Here is a 24,133-nt window from a genome sequence, read left to right as displayed (position 1 = left end):
CGCAAAATTTCCTCGTAGCATGCTAATAATCTTTTTATTTCTCGTTTTGTAGAAGAAATGCGCTCTTCGTTGGAGTCTATATTTTCTAAAATTTGTAACCCCTTTTCAATTGAACCAAAGCCTTCAGTCAAGTTTTCACAGCTTCGAGAATCTTTTCTTTACCTTTTATAAATGTTCTGGCCGTCGATTCCGGTAGATCAAACTTCTTTCCAATTCACAAATTTTCATTTTTGTATCGAAGTCTTTAATAATGTTAACTTTACATTCCAAAGATAAAGTTTTTCTTTTCTTGTTTGATGCAGAAGAATCAATTCTATTTCGTTTAGATGACATAGTAGAGTCTCTCAAGTCTCTGTAGATATAACAAACACAAAATAAATTGTAGCTATGCGTTGATTCTGTGCGACATGTCCGAACATGTAAGCTGAACAATAGTGTGGGGAGAGTGAGTAATCAAGAATTGAGTGGCGCTCAAACAAAAGACGAATTGACAAGATTTGAAAATTGCGTAACTCCAGGTTCGCGTAAGTCGGGGTAGCCTAAGTCGAGGTATTACTGTATACAATTTGAATCATCAAATAAGGTGCAGTTTAGTTCTGTTCTAACAGTCATGTGTGTTGGTTGGTTTATGTCATTGAATTTATAACAATATCTTTGCTCGTTTATTAAACATATTTTTGCTAACATTTTCTTGCTATGAATATAGAACAATGCTATTATACAATTTAGTATTTGTTTTAATAACTTGTATCTTTATTTCAATATTAGAAGAGGATTATTTATTTGAAAATTTAATTAAAAAACTTACTGTAAAACATAATCTTGATTTATATCAAGTTTTGTCATATACAAAGTGTCCACTTAAACATCTTTCCAGCATTGTACAAGTGCATGCATGTAGTGCATGCTTGCTCCAGTTCTAAAATGACCAAAAGCAATCAATTTAAGATAGTTTAGTATAACATACAAATAATCTCTGACTATAAAGGATTAAAAAAAATTGCCGAAAGTGATACAAAAAAGTGAGCTTTACTTTGTTAGAGAACATGTTCAAAAACAACCATCTTCAGTGGCACTACAAAGATGTAGGCTGTCAAATGTAGTGTTATAGATGGCACATAGCATTTATTTAATGATTAAAATTTAGTGTCACCATTTCATAGGCCTCTCCATATATCTCTTCAATTCAACAAAAGAGAAGGTTATTAAGAATAGATCTTTGGTTTATGACAAGTTGGTATATGCCAACTTGAATATTTTTTGGTTTGAAAGTGTTCTTAATCTCGTTTATTCTCTCCAAGAAATTCTGGAAAATTATACAATACAATACTAAGAAAAGTTCCTGCTGTCCTAAAGTGTATTCGTTGTAAATTAACACAGATATAAATCACTAATGTTCATTCTGTATACAATACATTTACTGTAAATCCTTACATAATCATCTATGTAAATAGTCTCAATTGCCCAGTGCTTATTTAAACACTCATGGGTAATTAAGTTAAACATTTTTCTTTTAGTACCATAAATGAATTGATCAATGAATAAGACAACGATGTGACCACAGGGTCAGCATCTCTTTGATGACACATCAGGACTGACACCACTGTGTCTGAACAGACACAGAAATCATGATGGCGTTAGTTATTAGATTCACACACTGATGGTTGCACTTGTACGTGGTTGGATCTGGTATGGAGAAGGACAGAATGCACTCAACTACAAATTTAACATTAAACAATATCCGTTTATTTACATAAGCATCTTACAATTATGTACATTAGTTTTAAGGATTTATAAAGATTTTAGCTAGGTCCTAGCTATATGATATAATCATTTACTGCAGGTCCTAACTGCAGGACTACGAGAGAGAGAGAGAGAGAGTTACAAGAGGAAGAGTTACAATAGTCTGCAAGTAGATAAATACATTAGTTAAATCAAGATTGATTCTTTCATAAATCGAAGAATCGGCAAAGTTTTGGTCCACAGGATTGTTTGTTCAGGATCTTCGATGAGTCGAATTGGAGCATAGAGAAAGTTGTGAAAATCTCTTGATGTCTTGAGATAAGTATATGGTGGGCATCGGCGTAAGTGGTATACAAGGATTGGGAAAGAACATGAGTCCAGAGATGGCAAACTATCGATGACGATCACCCTTTTTATTGGGAGGTCCTTCCAGTTTCTTCTCATGCCCTTATTTGAAAATGTTATGTCAGGGCCAATGGTTGAATTTTAATCGTAGGTTCCAGGTGACACATTAGGAAGTGAATGCATAGAAAGATATGATCATATCCTTCTGGTTTTTTATCAAGTGTTGGGAAAAATATAGAATTTTCTTCGCATATGAGATAATTTGTTTAAGCCTTATTCCTTATAAAACGAATGTGAAAAAGTTTATAGCTAAATAAAGTTCACTAAATCCAGGCTCTCACATTGCCCCTGCCTTTCCAAAATTGAGCTTGTTCTTCATGGGCAAGCTGGATTCTTTTTTAGAGTTTACAATTGAAGTTATAAAGGGGTTGATTTACTCTCTCTCTTCTGTAAATATGTATAATAGGGCGTGGTTATAAAGGAAATAATAATATTTTGTTATAGTAAAATAGTTAGTATTTATTTGACTAATATTAATAAAAGATACAAATTAAAAAATTACAAATAAAAATTAACTGGTATAATATAAAAAACACAATAAATATACAGGGTGTTTTTTTATCTTGAGACAATGAAATAACTTAATTGAATCTCATTATTTTGGGAAAAAGGCATAGACAAAAGTTGTAGGGTTTTGAAGGGCCAATCAAATGGTGACCTTGGATGTGACCTCGACCTTGACCTTCAAGGTCGTTTGAGGGTCCAAGTCTGTTTTTTTCAATGGGAACACATATTTTTGACCCCGGCAATAGAAAGAGTGGGAAATTTTTCAACTGAATATACCTTTGACCTTATGGTCTAGGTCAGTGATTCCCAAACTTTTTCAATCCACCACCCCCTTTGTTCCATAAAGTTATACCCAACGCCCCCTAACCCATTTTCTCTTGTGCGAGAAAGGATTGGAAATATTCTTAGGAAAACTTTTCTATGAATCTCACACTTTGTGCCCTTACCATGCATTGTTCTTAACATCTGGAAACCGTTAAACGCAATGCTTCCTCTTATCCGTTTAACAGAGGAAAGGAAACGGCTGTAAGTGACCCCAACTTTTGCCTTTGGTCACCATTCAGTACCCTGCCTCCAGCACCCCCTAGATTTACTCACCGCCCATACGGGGGCATTAATGCCCACTTTGAGAAATGCTGGTCTAGGTCAAAGGTCAAGATTATTTTAAGGTTTAAATTAGAAGCTTTTTCTAATGGGAAACCATACTTATTATTATTGGAATAGGCAGGGAGGTAAAAGTTACATTTTTTCATGACCTTATTACTTTGAACTTTAAAAGCATTCACTACTTTTAGCACTACCCAGGAGTAACAATGTGGACATAGTAATTTTCTGCTCCCTTTGAGGTGCTTATTTTCAGTGAGTCCCCTTGCCTCTCACTATCGCAATGCTTGTTTTCAATGAGTCACTTTACTTTTCACCATTGCTTGAGATGTTAGTTTTGGGGAAAAATTTTATAACAAATGTTCAAAATAATGCCCTTCCACTTTGATGCATTTGTTGAGCCGTGCTTAAATTATCACGCTTGAGATGACCTTCAGAGGTCAGATTTGGAGTACTCAAGGTCATGGCTGATTGTGAAATTTCCCACTCTTTCCATGTAAATGTAACGTGTAATGTAATGGGTCAAGTCTGGTTTTTTTTCATTGAAAAAAACACGACCCTCAAATGACCTTGAAGGTCAAGGTCACATCCAAGGTCACCATTTGATTGGCCCTTCAAAACCCTACAACTTTTGTCTATACCTTTTTCCCAAAAAAATGAGATCCAATTAAGTTATTTCATTGTCTCAAGATAAAAAAAACACCCTGTATATGTGTAGCATATTATAATAAAATTTAGAATATAATATATGATATGATATGATATGGTTAGGCTTAATTTAGGAGCAAAGTGATAATGGTTGCAAAGTAACCACCTTGCAACCATTACCACTTTGTTGGTCATTATCACTGTGTTGTTGGTTGGTGGACCTGATTGTTGATTGGACCACAAAGGAGCAGAATGTTGAATAAAGGAGGTAAGATTCGAATCAATGGAGGTTGAGGATTGCAGGGAAATGAAGGATTGGGGTTCCTCTGCTCAGTATAACATTGTGGTAGACAAATCTCTTCTTGGTAAGTGGTTTCTTCCAATGGCAGACAAGCATATCCTATGAACAAAATTAGAGTTATGGGTATATTCTGAGACTGTCGTTGTGTCCAAGTGAAGGCCAAGGCAGCTCTTAGAGATGCCGTTTCGACTTCTAGCACATCCATACGTTGGGAAGGAGTATCTGACTTCCACCATTCAAAATCAGATTCTGTCATCTGTGGAAAGTTATTTAATTAATAACAATGGAAAAAAACAAATTTAAAACTGTTGCCGTCGCAAAAAGATTTGCATTATAGTCTCAGGAAGTTCAAGATAAGGAATGACATCGAAGGAGGATTGTGCTCCATATTCTTTAATTTGTGTAGATGTCCACTGAAGAGTGTGTCAGCCTTTTCTAAAGTTGATGAGATAGGTAAACTTTGAAGCTGAGATGAGTTTGGACAGGAATTGGACCTTTATGGTGTAATAAGACCTGAATAGGTTTTGTTTATGGACGGTAATTAAGAATTGGTGGTCATGTAAATTTAAAATGGCTGCCCAGGTCCCCAGAGCGATGATTTGGGTGTCGATTCCCAAGAATAGCATTAAAGTTTAATTTAGGATCGGAACCTGGGATGACCTTGTGTAATGTGGGAATCAAGGTTAGATGCTTTCCCTTCCCACAAGCATTGATTATCACTGCAAGGGAATTTGATTGGTTTAAAGGGACAATTTCTATCATGCTCCCTTTGGTCTTCTTCTTGGAGAATCTCCAGACATCCAAAAAGTTGATTGGAGCATGGTGCTCTCAAGGTTAGTGTTATTTGTTTGACCACCAAGCCATGTATGTGGCCTAGAGGATCCCAGCATGTATGGCACATGGTTATTCACTCTTGACATTGCAAGCAATCAATATGACTGTTTCATGTACTCTTGAACTCTCTCTTCAAAGTTCTTTTCAACTTTCCCTCACAGTACTTGTTTGCTATCGGTCTCATGGCCATGCTCATGACTGTTTGTACATTGATATACTGGAAGTCGAACCAAGCTGTAGCAAATCAGACAACTTAGAAGAGTCACCAATGTGGGGTTGGAATAGTTGGGAGTAGAAGCCATTGTAGATGTATCTAGGTGCATCTGTAAAGGAGAGTTAGATTCAAGTGCATTGAATGAGAAGCATTATTATTTATATTTTTAGTATAGTAAATGTAGTTAATATCATAAAATTAGAAGATAATTCGCCGGAGTCCCAAGGAGTTAAAGACTCAATTTTAGTTTGGTTCGTTACATAAGAATCAGAACTCTCTCTCTCTCTCATGGTTAGGGCCTGCAGTAAATGCTTATATCATATAACTACACCTAGCTAAGATCCTTATAACTAATGTACATAATTATAAGATGCTTACGTGAATAAACGGATATTGTTTAATGTTGAATTTGTAGTTGAGTGTGCTACTTCTAGTTGTCTCTTCATCCTTCTCTATACTAGATCCAACCACATACAAGTGCAACCATCTACGTAAGAACCTAATAACTAATGCCATCATGATTTCTGCGTCTGTTCAGACACAGTGGTGTCAGTCCTGATGTGGCATCAAAGAGGTGCCAACCTTGCGGTCACAACACAATACATGAGTGATCTATCAAAGGGAAGGCTGCCTCCCAGAAGGACTTTCTAAGAGAAATTTGTTCCTATTTAGATATTATACACGTAAAGAAACTCATCCTCTTAATAAGATGCAAACCTTCATGTCACTGTGTTTTTTCAAATTTTTTTCACTTCTACTAACAGTACTGTTATTTTATAATAAATGTATGTATAATAAATTTTTGTAAGTATGGAAAAAAACTCATTTCTTTACTCTTATTTAATATATGATGACATATTCAGCATACTTAATCTCCAGTATAAAATAAAGGATCTATTATATTTGTAAGGATCTGGCTTTAACTACTATCACAAGATAATTATAACCTCACCAATAAAGGGCAAAACGAAGTACCAATATCCTCATGGTTCAAACAAACATTGAATGTCTTTCTATGAGAAGGTAAATCATATATCTGATTTGGGTTATATATCAGATCAAAGTCAGATTGGTTAACATTGACAAACCCAGAGTCTACAAAAGACTAAAGTAGCAATAAATCGGGGGGGGGGGAGAAAATGTCTTCTTGCTGAACTCAAAAGGAGAATACAAGTTCCTGCCAAACTCCAATGAAAAGAGATATAAACTTGCATGCCACACCAAACAGGAATATGTAGTGGGACAGTTTTGGATACTGATGCAATGACCAGAGCACTGAAGAAAGACTGCATTAGAAATACTAGGACCTGAAATTCTGGAAATAAAATCAACACAATAAACCAACAGCAGGAGAAACCCTGAGCTAACTAAAAGGAACCAGTAATAATCATTTGTAACTGACTCCTCCTTTGCAAATTGGTTGAAATCATCATTGCATAAAATATGTAATGTGGGAGAATATGAGTCCTCCCCTAGATAGTTAATTAAATCTTTTTCATTTTCATAATTAGAATGTTTTTGAATCACTCTCCATCAGGACCCACATGTCACTAAATCTTTCACAAAGGTGCATCATAACTTCAAATGAGGTTCATCATCCAGTCATTGCTCAGATCACAGATGATATAAAAATCCAAAAGGAATGGCAAACCCTACATGTGAAAGTATCGCCAATTAACATTGGCCAAAATTATAATAAAAGAAAATTTATTTATATGCCAAAACTTAATTAACTCGTCACCACTGGATAAATCAACATACTTTTTCTGTTTCACACTTTTTAGACATCTGATAAGTCGACTCCCTCCTGAAAAAATGAGTTCACACCGTACAATAAGCTGTGTGGTGTGAACTCATTTTTCGGGGGGGGGGGGGAGTCGACTTATCAGAATTCTAAAAAGTGTAAAACAGAAAAAGTATGTTGATTTATCCAGTGGTGACGAGTTAAACGATGTCGAGTAAATCAAGTTTTTTAAGGTTAATAACATTATTGCCTATGTAAGTCGGCTGGGACCACAAAAAACTGACTATGTAACCGACGAGTGAAGTTTCTGTTTCACACTTTTTAGAATTCTGATAAGTCGACTCCCCCCTGAAAAACGAGTTCACACCACACAGCTTATTGTACAGTGTGAACTCATTTTTTCAGGAGGGGAGTCGACTTATCAGATGTCTAAAAAGTGTGAAACAGAAAAAGTATGTTGATTTATCTAGTGGTGACGAATTAAACAATGTTGAGTAAACCGAGTTTTTTTAACATTAATAGCATTATTGCCTATGTAAGTCGGCCGGACCACATAAAACTGATTAATTAACCTACAGTGTCGATCTGGGTGTTGACTTATGTGGAGTCGACTATAGTTGATAAAACTTTAATTATAAAAGAGCCATTAAATAATCTAATCAGTATAACCAGCAAATACTAATTTTAAAAATTAACATATTAATAATTTATTTTTGTGATGAATGAATACTTACTCACTATAATCCCTATTATTTCCATTTCTCATATCAATATAAAAATTATTATTAAAAAAGAAGAAACCAGATTTGTATATATCCTGCAACAAGAAAATACTTTTAAGTAGAAAAGAATTTTTTAAATTTAGTATTGAATTGGCTGGAAAAGCAGTGCATTTTTTTTAAATAAATGAAAATACAAGATTTTTGTATTAAAAATTATTTCCATTCATATTTATAATTTTTTTCAATCTCTGAATACACCTATCCCTTCTTCTATACTGATCTAATTTTATACAATTTTGAAATAATGCAGTTGACAAAAGAAAACTAATCCTCTTTTAACTCAATTGACTTTTTTTACACAAGGAAAAAACAGTTTATTTAAAAATTTTTAAATTTAACATTTTGTTGAAATTGTTATTGTTAAAAAAAAAAACAGTTGCTCTTTTTGTTGAAAGACTGGTTTTAAAATTACATGTTTCTAAATCAAGAGTTCATTTACCTTTTTTAAGCACAGTACAGTACATCAGAGAATACTTTTTTATGTTTCCTATACTACCTTACGTACAGTACCTTATATTTCCTATACTATATTTATGTACAAATAATAATAATGATATATGATGTTAGAATAATGCTCATGTTTCTATTGTAAATTGCTTATTTTTTTCAGTACATTCAGGTTGTGGATCCTATCAAGCATTTTTATACAGTTTATACGTACTGTACTTTTTTATGCTGTTTTTTTGTACATGATGTTTTTTGGAACATAGACACTGTGCAAAAAGAGGGGTAGATGTATATAAAATATTCTGAATTTTTTAATATTAATGAATAAATATTTTAAAATAATTTTTGATTTTATTTATTGTTATTAAATTTTTACTATTTAGATTTAAAAAAAAAAAAAAAAAAAAAAAAATACATTATTTGGAAAATAAGAAAAATGATGATGAATTTTCAGTTAAACATCTTTAAATTTGTTCTCTTATCATTGTGATAGAGCAGGGCTTCTTAAACTATGGGTCGCGACCCCATTTGGAGTCGCTTAGCAAAATCTTGGGGTCGCGAGATTTTAATGCAAAATATTGAAAATAATTTGCGAGAGTTTGAAAATGCCGCGCTTTAATTTAATATTTTTGTATGTTTTTAAACAAATTCTAAAACCATATTTTTTTATATGTATATATATTGTTACCTAATCAATAAATCATCACAAAATATTTATATATCTTTATTTTATATCTTTTGGGGCACGAAAAAAATCACAATCATAAATGGGGTCATGAATAAAAAAAGTTTAAGAAGCCCTGTGATAGAGTATCAAGTATAACCCTAATGAAAATAGTGGGTCTTTTCTATTATTTTAAATCCATAGCATTTACAATTTTTATATAATATTTGAATTATCTTATTGTTTTTAAATGATAAATACAGTTTAACCCATTTATAACGTCTTCCATGGGACCAGCAATTTTTTGACGTTATAACCGAGTGTCGTTATCTGCGGGGTCATAATTTCAGTCCAATAAAAAGTACCAAGTGTGTTTAAGAATCTATTATAAACTCCATTCTAATTTTACATCGTATGTATTATCGTAAAATTATTTCTTAATGGTAATATAGTATACCGTATCTATTATAATAGTAATAATTTATTATCGTATGTATAAAAATGCAAATTACATGTTTTAAATAAACTTTATTTACATTATTATGTCTAAGTTTACATTGATGTAGTTAAAAATTTCAAATAATTCAATTATTTCTTTATAAACTATTTGATATAATATGTTATATTAAAAATAATAGAATATTTAATAATTTAGCATAAAGTAATTTAAAAAACGAGTACGTAATAACCAATCATCATGTCGTCTAAAAGTGGCGAATTTCACCCCATCAAAGTCAGGTGGAGAGAGCACCACCCACAGCCATTCTAGGAATGTGAACTCTGACCCTAGGACTGAACACGTAGTATTTTTTTGTTAAATAAAATTTGTAATCTAATTTTGTAAATTTGGGAGTGTTTCAAATATGACATTAAAACAGGGTTTTATGTCGTTACAAGTGGGTTTTTTAACATTATCTAGTATAGTAAAATCGTGGGACTGATAAAAATTTGACGTTATATTAGGGTTGTCGTTACATCCGATGACGTTATAATCGAGTTAAACTGTAATTCTTTCATGCTCTCTCTAAATAAATAAATATTTTTAAAATTAAAATTTATCTATCTATCAGAAAAAAAAAACTATATCATTTAGATTTGGTTATTTTCTCTGTACATTACTGTAGTGTTAAATAACCAAAGTGGAAAAATGCACAAATTTTCCAGAAAATATATATTAATAATTATTTTAAATACCTTTGCTCTATGTGATTGAGGAAAATCTGGATTTTCACTAAAATCACCAATAACTGTAAGGTCAGAAACACAATTGATGGAGTCTCTGAGCTCTGTCAATTTCTGACAACCTAATACTTTCACTTGTTTATCCAGCTATAAAAATAATTATTTCATCATAAAAACAAAAATTACATTCATTATACTACATCTAAACATAAGTTGTACCACGTGTTTATCTATAGTAAATGTATATATGTATACAAATATATTTAACAACATAAATAGCAGCCAAAACAAGAAAATCATTCTACAGTTAAAAAGTTGTAATCTAAACATTAAAAAAAAAAAAACACTGGATATATTAAAACTTTGCAACTTGATATGTTAAGAGAATAAGTAGAATAATATACATAAAAATTATAAAAGTTTCATAGTTAATTATATGAGGATTACAGTATTATCATCATATCATGAAGCAAAGACCAAGAAAGTTTCCCTGGGATAAAAGAATCAATAATTATACGAAAATAGTCATGTTAGCAAAGTACATATACAGCTGACCTTTGATAATCCAATGCTTTTGTAATCCGACGCACCTCCCGTCAAGGTCACCGTAGTCCACGTCCCATTACGTGTCTGCTTGCACAGAAGGATGTCGCAACATGAATCTCCCCATCCAATTCTTACACGATGACACACATTTCTTGTGTTTTTCGTGAGCAGTTCTGTACGTACTGTATTATTTATGCCTATACATACTGTATGCACATTTATTGGCTTTCATATTTCTTTTAATAAACATGTTTTAGTTAACCGAAATGGGTGTTTCATTTCCATATTAATCTAGGCAGCATTTTACTCATAAAATGTAGGAATATTGTAGGCTACTGCTAGCAAAACAATGCCAAATATGTAATCACTTTGGTAATCCGACACCCCTTTGGTTCCATACCTGTCGGATTATCAAGGGTCAGCTGTAGGTTAGTTACTTACTAATCTACATATAATGTAAATTAGTAAGTAAATTAAATAAAAAAAGATTTTTATGTTAATAATACTGGTAGTGTACTTCATGTACTTCATGTCTGAAGAGCCATCTGATGTCAAGAGCAGTCCTGAAGGGCAATGTTGTCAAGTGTTGTTCTTGATGAAAATGATTGTCCAAGCAGATTAAGCAGTAAATTTTGTAATTTACATTAATGCCATCATCATTAATTTTACTAAGAAAATTGCTCTATAATATTCAAATTGAGTTTTAAAAGTCAATCACTTAACTCTTCACTGTTAAAAATAAACATTTACTAAAGCTGACAGTCAGTTTCTAAACAGTTTCTGATTGTTATATAAAAAGGAGTTCTTGGAAATTATCAGTTTTCAAAACAAATTCAAGTAGGAGCATCTAATATCAATTAAAACATTGTTTGTTGTATAGAAAATGGGACAGAACTAAGGCAAGTCATACCTATAGCTGTCTTTGGTGGTTTCTGGAAAAACTGCAATGGCAAATGGTTTTGTACAGTACATAAAGGATTTTTTTCATGTTTTTTAAAGGCGGTCTTGTTAAGTTTATAAAAATGAAAAGCTATTGCATGAGTTCATAACTGCAATTCAAAATTGACAGATGATCTATACTGTTGCATAACTCTCCACACTTGCAAATTGACTTTTAAATATACATAACAAGCTATTTACAAAAAAATTACAGTACTTTAAAACCTTGGTTATAGGCAACAGCCTACACAAAATAATTATATTCATAAAATTCATCAAGTGTAACATGTGCATAAGGGCAACTAATACACAAAAAACCTATGTACTATAATGAATCAAATGCATCTGTGAAAGATACAGGTTATCAGATATTTTCAATTAGCAGTTGCCAACAGCACTTCAAAAGTAGCCGAAAAAGTTGTCACATTTTTGTTTTAAAAAAAATAATTTGAATGATATAAAATTAAGCATGCATATTCCTATCGCATTTTGTTTCTCTATGATATACCGATAATTATAATTTTAATGCACCCAAAAAAGACCAACAAAATGGCAAATAATTAACTCTAGTACATAGCACAGAGAGAATTACATAAATAATGTTATTTGTGATGCTGTCAGTTCCTTTCATATTGGTTTTTATTCTAGAGTCGTACTCTAAAACAGGCCTGGCCAACCCTAATTGTTTCACGGGCCACTTTGATTACGCGTAATATTACGGTGGGCCACAATTTAGGCAAACATGCTTTTAAAAGAGTAAAACAAATACAAAATGAATAAGATTTTATTGTTATACCAAGAGTTCGTACTCGCACTTGCGCATTATAACAATGACACATGCAAATTTTCATTTATTTAATTGTTTTGGTATACACATAACGGGAAACAAAAGTTTTAATAGATATATAATATCGTTTAGCGGGCCACACAATTTAACGTAATGGGTCACAAGCAGCCCGCGGGCTGGCCAGGCCTGCTCTAAAACAACATGTATGTAGACCATGGCCTATATATGAAAAGTTTTAGGGCATCACCAAAAAGTCGACATTCCTTTACAACTTTTGCTTTTGCTTATACATGAGGGCAGACTCTAGTTTTAGATAAATTGAAATAGTGATAATAAAAATCAAATTTCTGATTACAATGAATACTTTTTCTATGTTTTTTATTATATATTGTATTTTATTTTATTTCTACGTATTTTATTAGTCAACATATAATGATTTGAACATTATTAACTTCAATTAACAATTGAACATCACAAAAAATACAACAAATGTAGCTTACAACAAAGGGAGACATTTTCCTTTGTCCTGAAGAAGAATATAGTTGTGAAACTGGACGAAACATCTGCACTGTTATTAAAATATCTGGAGCATTTACAGTATTGCTTGAAGCCTGTGTTAGCTGAGATGATTTTTGGGGTGATTTCTAAAATAGATATAATATATATTATTAAAATAACATTTAAAAAATATTATTATAATTAAACTTAAAATAATATTTAATAAAATTTTAATAATTTATTTTGAGGAAATGTCTTTAAGTCACAGAAAAATAAAACGTTTCTAATGGAAGTAATAGGTTTTTCAACATGTATCACAATCTAAGTTAATGACAGCCTAGGTAGCCAATGCTCAAGTGTAATTAGTGGCTGATTTTAGCAGTCTCAGAAGTCAAGTATGACAGAGTAGTATGCTGTTGTTTATCTATGGGTAAAATGATTTCTTGTAAAGGAGTCATAAAGAAATATTTTCCAGTTATAGTTTGTCATATAAAGAAGTTCACAATTGGATCCAGAAATTCACACTAGGACATTCATTTGAAGACACCTGATATTCTGCTGTGATTGCAACAGACGCAACTGTGAATCCAACAGAATAGATATGTACTGAAAGAAGGATAACAATATTCAATATGTAGTAACTGCTACAGGTGTTCTCATAGTTCACATGTTCAAATGATCATGAACTAATTTGAAATTTTGAAAAATACATGTAGTAGGTGTTCAGAGAACTGAATCCTTAAAACATATGGCAAATAGATCTGGCCTTGGAATAGTTTTTGGCATGCAAATAAAAGAGAAGACACACTAAACAGGATTCTTGGTGAAGATGAATTTTGGATGCATCACTATAAACGTGAATGAAAGACCACTTCAATATAATGAAAACGTCCCAGTTTACCAGTAGACAAGAATTTTAAGGTTATACTATCACCAAGTAAAATTATACTTAATATGTCATGGGATTCTTAGGAAATATTGCTATTTCATATTTATAAATGTGATGAAAATGTAAATGCTGACTCATCTATGAAATTCTGTTTAAAGATTCAAGATACAAAATACATTTATGATGTCAGAGGTTCATATACTTGAGAAATCCAGGCAAGGATTCAGGGAATTCAAGTGAAAACTTCTTGAGCATCTATCTTAAACAGTGATACCTCACATTTCAAATGTTAGAGTTTGAATGAAGCTTCTATGTTCAAACTTAACATGCACTTAAAAAAAGAAAAAAACACACTGCATAAATGCCATGTGTTGTGCACTGAGGTTATCTCTCGTTGTTGCTGTGAAAGCATCTTTTGCATTACACTTCTGGGCTTTGAGTGCATATTGCTAATTGAGATGAGAAAAGAACTTATCATGAAGCACAAAAGCAGTAGATGTGTGACAGATCGGGCAACCATGTTTAAGATACCAAAGTTGACAACATGCAATATTCTTAAGAACAAGAAAGCAATAAAAGCAGCAAATGTGGCTAACGACATAACAATGTTGACCTCCAAGACATTGCATGTTATTTGAGAGATGGAAAAATGAGAAATAATTGGCTGGTGACATCATCTCTAAAAGAATTATTTGTGAGAAAGCCAAACACTGACCTTAAGAAATGGGACATCACTACTCCTCTCTAAGGTACAGTACGATAAATGCAGTTTCATTTTATTACACAGTATTTATGTATTTTTTTATTGTTTTCATGTTTTAATTTATTATTTAGGGAATTTAATTGTATTATTTTAACTTAAATTATGTGTATTTGCTGTTTAAGTTTATCAAAGTAGGTATTGTTTGGGGTCTGGAAACAGATTAATTCACTTTCCATTATTTCTAATGAGGACTTCAAACAATTTAGAGTTCAAATGGCCTCCTGGAATGAATTAAATTTGAAGTATGAGACACCACTGTACTACATTTACACAATGAAGATTAACTGTAAAAAAACCTTTTGACCCACTTAACTATTATCGTTTAAATAGAATACAGTTAACTAATCTAACCAATATTCTAACAACTGGGTTATTTTAACACACTGCAATGAAATTAAATTTCTTTAAATGGATTCATGATGTCACAGAATTTGCCCACTGTTAGAATTAACAACTGAAAGAATGATATTACATTGCTCTAAATCAAGTTGCATTCTACAGGATGGGTGGAAAGTAACTAGGCAATGAGAAATTGCTATAATTTCTATACTTTTAACACGGAGATGATGAAAATCACTTGATAAATGCATTAAATATAAATAAGGATTTATGCCTTAAAATTCAGTGTAAGTAATGGCACCATCCATCAACTTCCTCAAACAACAGAGGATGAACTTTACAGCCTTATGCAGAAAGTCGTGTGGGACATCTTTTTGTCTAATTCCTTTTTGCACATTATCTAATATTTTATTACCCTCTTCAAAAAAAAAAATTGCTTTTGTTTTTCTCCATTTGCTCTAATAAACTCAAACAGAAATAAACTATAAAGTAATAATATTAAAATGAAACCATAACTAGAGATTAAAATTAGTGTTGCTGGACTGTTTGACTTATGTCAAACAGTCCAGCAACACTACCTCCACAGCTCGTTTAGGCATTGAATCAAGCAGGTTTTGAATGTCACTTAGTTTAATTTTGTCCCAGGCATTATACAATGCAACTGTAAGCTCATCGGATGTGTTGTATTGTTTTCCATAGCAATAAACTAATGCCACAAGTTGACTCCGAAGATTTTCAATGGGATTAAGGTCTAGACCAGTGCTGTCCAACTTATCATAGCCCGTGGGCCATATTTTCTTCACTAAACATTTCGGGGGCCAAGAAGGTTGATAAATGAAAAGTCAGTTTATGTTAATTAAAAATATATTTTATTTATACTAAAAAGAAAACTTTAAAATATTTGTAATATATTAACGAGAACATTGTGGCCGTAATTTTCACATAGTAAAATAATTTTAATATTAATAATAATAATAATTTAGAAACATAAATTTATTCATAGTAAAATGTACTCGCGGACCGTAAAAATAATTTGGTGGGCTGTATACGGCCCGCGGGCCGCCAGTTGGACAGCCCTGGTCTAGACTATGTGCTGGCCAAACCATCACTTCAATTTTTTCACGTCAAAACCACTTTGTAGTACTGGCTGACTTGTGAACAGATGCATTGTCCTGTTGATAGATCCAGTCTCGACCACCAATGAGAGAACCAAATGGGATTAGATGTTCATATAACATAGCTTGGTCTCAGAATTCATTCGCCCATTAATAAATGCCAAATCTGTTTTCCCTTCATATCCGATTGCTGCCCAGATCATTACTGAACCTCCACCTTGTTGTCTACTGGATTTGACCCTGGGATTCTTTCTTGTATCGTGCCAATAATATGCTTGGCCATCCAGGTTAAACTTTTTCTCATCTGAGAAAACTATTTTTCTCCATTCAGTTGTCCAGGTAACATGATCTTTTGCCCATTGCAGCCTTGTTGACTGATGTAACTTTGTTAGCTTTGGTTTGGACTTCACTTTCATAAAGTTTATTGTTTTATTCTTTCTCAAGCTTTTCCACACAGTTTGGTGGGACACTGAGTTGGTAAAACTGCACCTATCTCACGAGTAGACAATGATTCATTTGTTGCAAGACTAGCAATGCAGCGATGATCACGAGGCTGCAGACTTGGTTTTTGTCCTGTATGTTTAATTTTGCTATAATTATCACCCTTTTTTAGTACATTTTGTACTGCAGTTTGAGATCTTCCAAGTTTTGAAGCAATTTTACGAGTTGGCCACCCTTTTCCCTTAAAGAAATAGATTTTTCGTATTTCACTTTCAGTTAAGGTTACTCCCCTTGGCATTTTTGTCACTTTTTTAGTTTGAATTCTTAGACTCACCCAAAATGTTACACATACTAATTTACATAAATACATGCATAGTGGATTGTTCCATTCAACGGTAATAATCAGTTTTCACCCTTGAGTTTATAAATTGTTTACAACAAAAAATTATAACAATTCAAATTTTTGATTGTTTATTAAAATGATACAATACAAAGACTTGTTTATTTCATTATATATTCTTAAGACTAATTAAAATCATCTCATATAGTAACAATTGACTGTGGATGAAAAGAAATTAAAACACAGAAAATTTTCACTTGAGTTTATAATTTCTTTACAGACTGTACTTGAGTTACATTGATGATATCCTCATAGCATGGGAGAACACAGACAAGATGTTCCTTACCTTCAAACAGCAAATTTCTAGCATATATCCCTCTATTAATTTCACTTGGGAGAAAGAGAGTGATGTGGCTATAACATTCTTGGATTTGCAGATGCACAGATCCCCTGAAGGGCTAATATTCTCAATTTACCATAAATTTAATACCTCATATCATCACGGCAGATGCTTTCCAACCTTCGCAATATGTCAACACTGCTATTGCTGCCCTCATTAGAAGAGCCTTCTTGTTACCATCAATACAAGTGCTTGTAAACATTGAGTTAATCACTATTAGTTTGGCAGTACATGCAGCTGGTTTTTCATATGCTAAGTTCATGCATATCCTTAACATGGTCAGGAAATATCTATTTCCAAACACCACGCTATGTAACAAGAGAGAGATGTCAGTAGTTCAACTATCATTACCATACCTCAGAGCCCTTTCCATATGCATTTGCCATATATTCAGGCAGCATAACTTTCTCCTACTCCTATCTCTGCTACCAAATTTCCATAGACTTATCTGCAACAGTTGGGACAAATTCTCCACCTTTGAAAAATCAGGAGTCTATGCTGTACCATTGGAAAATCCCATAACAGGGATGAATACAAGGTACATTGGGGCCACAACAAGAATGCTTGCTAGCCGCCTAACTGAGCACCAGGATGATGTGGTGTAAAGAAAGCATACCACAGAGCTTGCAAAAAGGTGCTCAAACAGAGTTACAACCCATTATGGGTCCAAACAACAATACTCAGATGCTGTAGCAACTGAAAACTCGTCTTTATATGGGAATATCTCACAACAACCTCAGAAATATGCAACACTCCCACTCTTAACCTGCCCAACAAATGGGTCGCCCTATATAAACGGTTAAACAGCAATTTACATCGACTGTCACACCATTCACATGGATCTGCATCCACGTATGCACCACATCATATCATATACATATAACATCGCATGCATAACATCGAACATATTCAAAATTTGTAGCTTGCTCAATGGTTTTAATTCAAAATTTTTAATTTAAATAATGCGTGTTCCATTCTCGTTAGAACATTTGTGTTTGATTTTAATAATTTTGTTTAGCTGACAATGACGAACATAGGCTTGTTGAAAGCGCTAGCAATAAAAAACTATTAATAATGCTGTACTCAGTGAATTTTCCTTCCTGCTAAATAAATTTTTTCATTTTTCAAATTTCTGTTACATCACTGTTGTGTTATTCTTGCAAGGAGCTTCAAAAATGGAGTAAAAATGACATAGCAATTAAAAGCTTATCACTTCTTAAAATACAATAAAATTTATAATGTCATATGGGCTGGACTCAATATTGTCTGAAAACCAAAAATAATAACAGAAACTGAAAAATTAAGTGATTTTTGTTTCAATCAAAATGAAATAATATCACAAATATATTTCATTTTGATTGAAACAGAAATCACACTTACCCATAATACAAATTCACTTTTAATAAAAATTACTTTCACTTAAGACACGAAAAGCTTCATCAATTGTTTGATTTTGTTTGGAACAAAAAACAAAACCAAACAATTGTGTTCAGAAGACAATTTAAAATTTAAACAATAAAATGAAATATTTGTAAAAGTAGCCCAAGTTTTCTGGTTTTCTTACAAAAAATGTTGGAGAGTGCTATTTCTCTCACTCTCTCCGAGAAATGACATTATCCCATATAGATGCAAGCTTTAAATTAGAAACATTGCACATGCTACTTTTTAAATATATATGACTTCTGTATCAGTAAATTTTTAGATTTCTTAGGCTGAATATTAATTTAGTCCTATCTCACATAGGTTCATAGTTATCTTCTGTGGATAAACAACATTGCTAAACCCGATATATTATAAGACTAGACACCAACCAAATGCCAAAACTCTAATACAGGGTGACAATAATTAACCCGTACAAAGTTTGTAGCAATGCTGCACCTGAACTTTTTTACTGTCACCAATTTACATACTATTGTTTAATTCTCCATGATTTCCTGCCCGTGTAGATGTACTTTCGATGTAATAAGGGTTAGTTCTTTATTTTTTTAATGGTGTTGAACAAATGTTGTGCAATTTTGGAGCTATTCCGGCAAGGAAAGCATCAATGTGAAATTGTTTGTCTGCTCGGTGTTCCAAAAATGACAGTCTCAGATGCAGTTCGGCAATTCAAGGAGCTTGGCCACAATGGTGATCGTCCCGGACGTGGAAGAAAGCGCACTGTCAACACGTCTAGGAACCGCAAGATCATCACAAAGCGAGTTGACTGATATGCGAAGGTCTCCATGAGAAAAATTGCTCGTGAGATCAGAATCAATCGCGAATCGGTGCGGTTAATGGCGAAAAAGGAACTCATACTCAAGCCCTACAAGTTCCAAAAGGTTCAGCTCCTCACCAATGAAAACAAGTGCGCGAGACTCCAAACATCCTGTTAACTCAAGCGTCAGGCCGCAGGTCGACAATGGGAGTGCATTCTCTTCACAGACGACAAGCTTTTCTCCGTACAACCATCAAAACGACAGGAACTGGTCCACGGGGGCTCCTGGAAGCTCAGCCGTCATCGAACATCACAAAATCCAATGTCAGTCATGGTTTGGGGCGGAATTTGTGCGAGCGGCAAGACACCCCTTGTTTTCATCGATCAAGGGGCCAAAATCAATCAAGATGTGTACCACCATGACATTCTCGAGGCTGTGGTACTTCTGTGGGCTCAGCAGCATTTTGGCAGTGCGAAATGGACGTTTCAGCAGGACTCTGCGCCAACACACAGGGCGAAGAAGACTCAGGAGTGTGCAAGGCTCATTTTCCCGATTTCATCTCGTCTGCGGAATGGCCACCGTACTCACCGAATCTGAACCCAATGGACTACAGTGTGTGGTCCATTTTGGAGGCCAGGGCCTGTTCTAAGCGCCATGAAAGTTTGGAGTCGCTGAAGCAATCCTTGCACTGGGAGTGAGACAAACTGTCTCCAGAAGAGCGCGGCCCATTGCTGAGCATTTCAAAACGCATTTGGGGCTCTGCATCAAAGCAAAAGAAGGCCACTTTGAAACTGGCTGGATATCTGATTAATACGTAAAGTATTGTCACTGTTATATGCTGTTGTTTTGCTAATTTTCATTTCTTTAATAAATTTACGATACAAAAAACTTGTATGGGTTAATTATTGTCACCCTGTATATTGGGTTTAGTAATGCTGTTTATATTATGCCATGCCGGGGCTTACGATGACCAGTTGAGTGCCTTATGAGGACGTGGGCGCTGAATGTGTCTCCAGCCGGCGTTGTAATAATTGTAATAACCATCGATGGTTATAACGTTAGTTTATATATGCTGGAAGGGGAGATCGGACTGGAGGTCCGGATAGCGTAACTGGCAACACATCTGCATGGTAAGCAGGAGTTGTGGGTTCGAGTCACGCTCCGGGCCGATTTTTTCTCCCAGCAGTTCTAAATTATTTTAATTAATTAATTAAATTATAATTATTAATGTTAATACGAGATGGCGCCTAACACTTATCTCTAGAGCCAAATTGGTACGTAATTCATTTAGTAATTAGCCTTAAACTAGCCCGATAAAGTTTCAGCATTTGGTTGGTATCTTCTGTGGTTAATGTGCCAAAGATGTTCTTTGCTGTTTTGTAATGTGCTTGATTCCCTCTGTTGCACCAATATAAAATAAGGTCTGCTTCCTAGTTTTTCTAGTGGTATAGCATACTGTTAAATCTACTGCTATTGTTACAGTACAATATAATTAAGTTGGGCTGGGATGTTACATTACAACACATATCTTTCTATATCTAGGATTTTATAATCTTTTTCTATTAACAATTTGAAGTTTAAAAGCTCTTTCTTTTAAAATCAATTTTACAAACTAAACTAAATTCAAATCTTTTTTCTGCTTATTGGAAAATATACTTTAATCCGATTATAACATCATCCGTGGGACAAGCAATTTTTTGACATTATAACCGAGTGTCGTTACTTGTGGGGTCATAATTTCGATCCCATAAAAATTACCAAGTGTGTTAAGAATCTATTATAAAATCCATTCTAATTTAACACCATATGTATTACCATAAAATTATTTCTTAATGATAATACAGTTGTGAGATCCGAGCTATGTGTAAACCGATTTTTTCCCTACTCTCATAAGCTTTCGACATATTTTAACTAAATTCGTCACTCAACCGTTAAAACAACATCACTGGGAAAATTTACAACCCTCTTTCAAAACTGTCAATTTCACCCGTCCAAACATCGTCAATCTCACACTTCAAGCCTTAAAGTTCGCAATTAACATCCAATTTCATCACTTTATTTTGGTCCTGGGAACACCTTTAACCTTCACCTGCTAAAGTAACTTTTACTTCTGACAACATTTAATCACATGACATATTTTCCCAAGACGAATCTATAAAAGCCCGCTTCATTCCCCCTTCTCAACGTACGTCCAAAAAGGGACACAAAGTGATACAAGTGGGTTTTTAACATTATCTAGTATAGTAAAATCATGGGGCTGATAAAAATTTGATATTATATTAGGGTTGTCATTACATCCGATGACATTATAATCAGGTTAAACTGTATAAGAAAATCCAGCAATAAGTTGCATAACTTTCTCAACAAAAAAATTTTAAATCATGGTACCATCTGTTATGATAATTTATTTAAAAAATTTTTATATTATTAATTACTATAAAATGGAAAAAAGCTTAATTTTGATGGATGAGTTTTATAAAACATTGTAAATGTTAATAATAAGTAAAATCTTTATTAAGTCCAACCCCATTTAAGATATGACATGGTCCCCTATATTTCCATCTCCAAAATTTAATAGCATCAATCCCCTAAAACACAAATCTCTCTGCAAAATTTCAGAAATTTCTAACAAAGGCACAGGAGTTATTAAACTTTAGATTGAATGAACAAAACTGTCACAAACCCCTCCACACTAATATCCATGCATAAAGATAGAACCCCCAACTTTTTTCTCCATTTCTTAATGTTTTAAGGTCCCAAATCCAAAAATGTAAACATCTTGGGTGGGTCATTTTTGATTCATTACCATACTTTCCTTCTGTTATATATAACAGCCAGGAAAACAAAAATAAATTTGTTAGAAATAATGTTCAATTAAACAATAGTAAATATTTACTAACAATTTTTAATAATTCTGTTCATTTATACAGCTGACACTTGATAATCTGACGCTTTTGTAATCCGACATGCTCAGTAGTCCAACGCACCTCCTGTCAAGGTCACCGTAGTCCCCGTCCCATTATGTGTCTGCTTGCACAGAAGGATGTCATGACATGAATCTTCCCACCCAATTCTTACACGATGACACATATTTCTTGTGTTTTCCGTGAGCAGTTCTGTACGTACTGTATTATTTATGCCTATACATACTGTATGTACTGTACATTTATTGGCTTCCATATTTCTTTTAATAAACATGTTTTAGTTAACCGAAATGGGTGTTTCATTTCCATATTAATCTAGGCAGCATTTTACTCATAAAATGTAGGAATATTGTAGGCTACTGCTAGCAAAACAATGCCAAATATGTAATCACTTTGGTAATCCGACACCCCTTTGGTCCCATACCTGTCGGATTATCAAGGGTCAGCTGTAATTTTTTCACACTGAACATGTAATTTTTGAAATGAATAACTTCAATACTGAGTCATGATCTAAATCATAGCCCAATATCAAAGCAAAGGGGGAAAAAAAAATTGTATAAAGTTTGATATTTCAATTGAAAAAGGCTGTGACTGGACAGTGAGCAGAAAATGGGTCATGTATGATGAGTGAGACCAGATGAAAGTGACTTGTAACTCTAAGTATTAAATGTAATGCAATATACCCTAAAGCTTGGTGAATAACTGGAAGATAACTATCAAGAAGGATGTATGCACATTTGTAAGGATTTTTGGCAGAGTAGAAAAATTGGCAACAAATGAAGAACACAGCAGGAAAAGATGAATAGGATGAAAATGAAAATGAATTCTCCAAAAGAAATGTGTGCTGATCAAAGATGGAAAACCAAACAAGTAAGCCTCCCACAATTATATGAAAAATGAGCACTCAGCTGCTCTTTCATAACCAGACAAAAAAGGGTGCCCCTTCTTGTTGGACACAGATTTTTATCAATTTGGTCCCTTGACCTTACATTCTGATTGTCTCAAATATTATTCTTTGCATATCAATTGGTCTTTCACTTGTTTCTAGATGAAATTAGACCCCTTCTTTGGCTGTGAGAAAAGACTAATGCTGACAATTAATTTTATGCAAAATTCAATTCTAATTGAAAACGTTTATTGATCAGGACCCTCACTGTTTTGAATCAGAATGTGTATATTTCTTCTTAACAGTTATTTGACAAATTCAGAAAGATGTAAACAATTCAATAAAAAAAATTACTTTTCTTTTATAAAATTATTAAGAGAAGGTATTAAGATAAATGTCACGACACCTGCAAAATCCCACAATATCTGGGAACTGGTTATTAAACATACCTATAAATCCAATATCTGAACACTTAACATTCAGCAGTACTTATTGATAGAAAAATTTTCTTTTGATTTATATTGTTCAAATTTTGTTTATTATTCTTTCATGCTAGCCTGAAATTGTTCTTTTACAATACAAATTACAGTACATACAGTACTTGCACATCGCAAAATTTCATATTACAGTGAAATTTTCTTAACACAGCATCCAGTATGCCAGCAAACTTGATAAGCCAGCATGCCCAGCTCGTCTTTGGGAGGTTATCGATGCACTAAGTATTCGTCTGTATTTATATGCAATTAAATAGCCAGTTAATTAAAATTAAATTTAAGAGTAATAAAATAATAACTAAAATTCTGGTCTTCACACCAAAACCAAAATTTGAATCAAAGCAATTGAAACATAATATTGGAAAGCGTGGAAAAAGTACTTGTCCACCTTAATTGATTGATTATGTTTCATCTAGGCACTCAGAGTTGAGTCTCTATTTATAGCACTTCTTTATAAAATGTTAGTTTCAGTTTCAAAGGTGGCAGAACATTTTGCTTTTAAT

General features: G+C 33.3%; 1 protein-coding gene across 1 annotated transcript in view; it reads right to left on the bottom strand.

Moving 5' to 3' along the window:
- Window positions 1-24,133, bottom strand: part of Pbp49 (proximal sequence element A Pbp49) — a 52,271-nt gene that overhangs the window by 9,870 nt on the left and 18,268 nt on the right. Inside the window, exons 4-6 of the mRNA XM_067267563.1 lie at window positions 12,847-12,990; window positions 10,087-10,221; window positions 7,734-7,816 (exon numbers count right to left, since the gene is read on the bottom strand). Of these exons, the coding sequence (XP_067123664.1) occupies window positions 7,734-7,816; window positions 10,087-10,221; window positions 12,847-12,990 (362 nt within the window). The remainder of the gene's footprint in view (window positions 1-7,733; window positions 7,817-10,086; window positions 10,222-12,846; window positions 12,991-24,133) is intronic.

Source organism: Centruroides vittatus, unplaced genomic scaffold, assembly GCF_030686945.1.
Source record: "Centruroides vittatus isolate TY-2023 unplaced genomic scaffold, ASM3068694v2 contig_3060, whole genome shotgun sequence".
Classification (NCBI taxonomy): domain Eukaryota; kingdom Metazoa; phylum Arthropoda; class Arachnida; order Scorpiones; family Buthidae; genus Centruroides; species Centruroides vittatus.
This window is presented reverse-complemented; position numbering and strand designations above follow the sequence as displayed.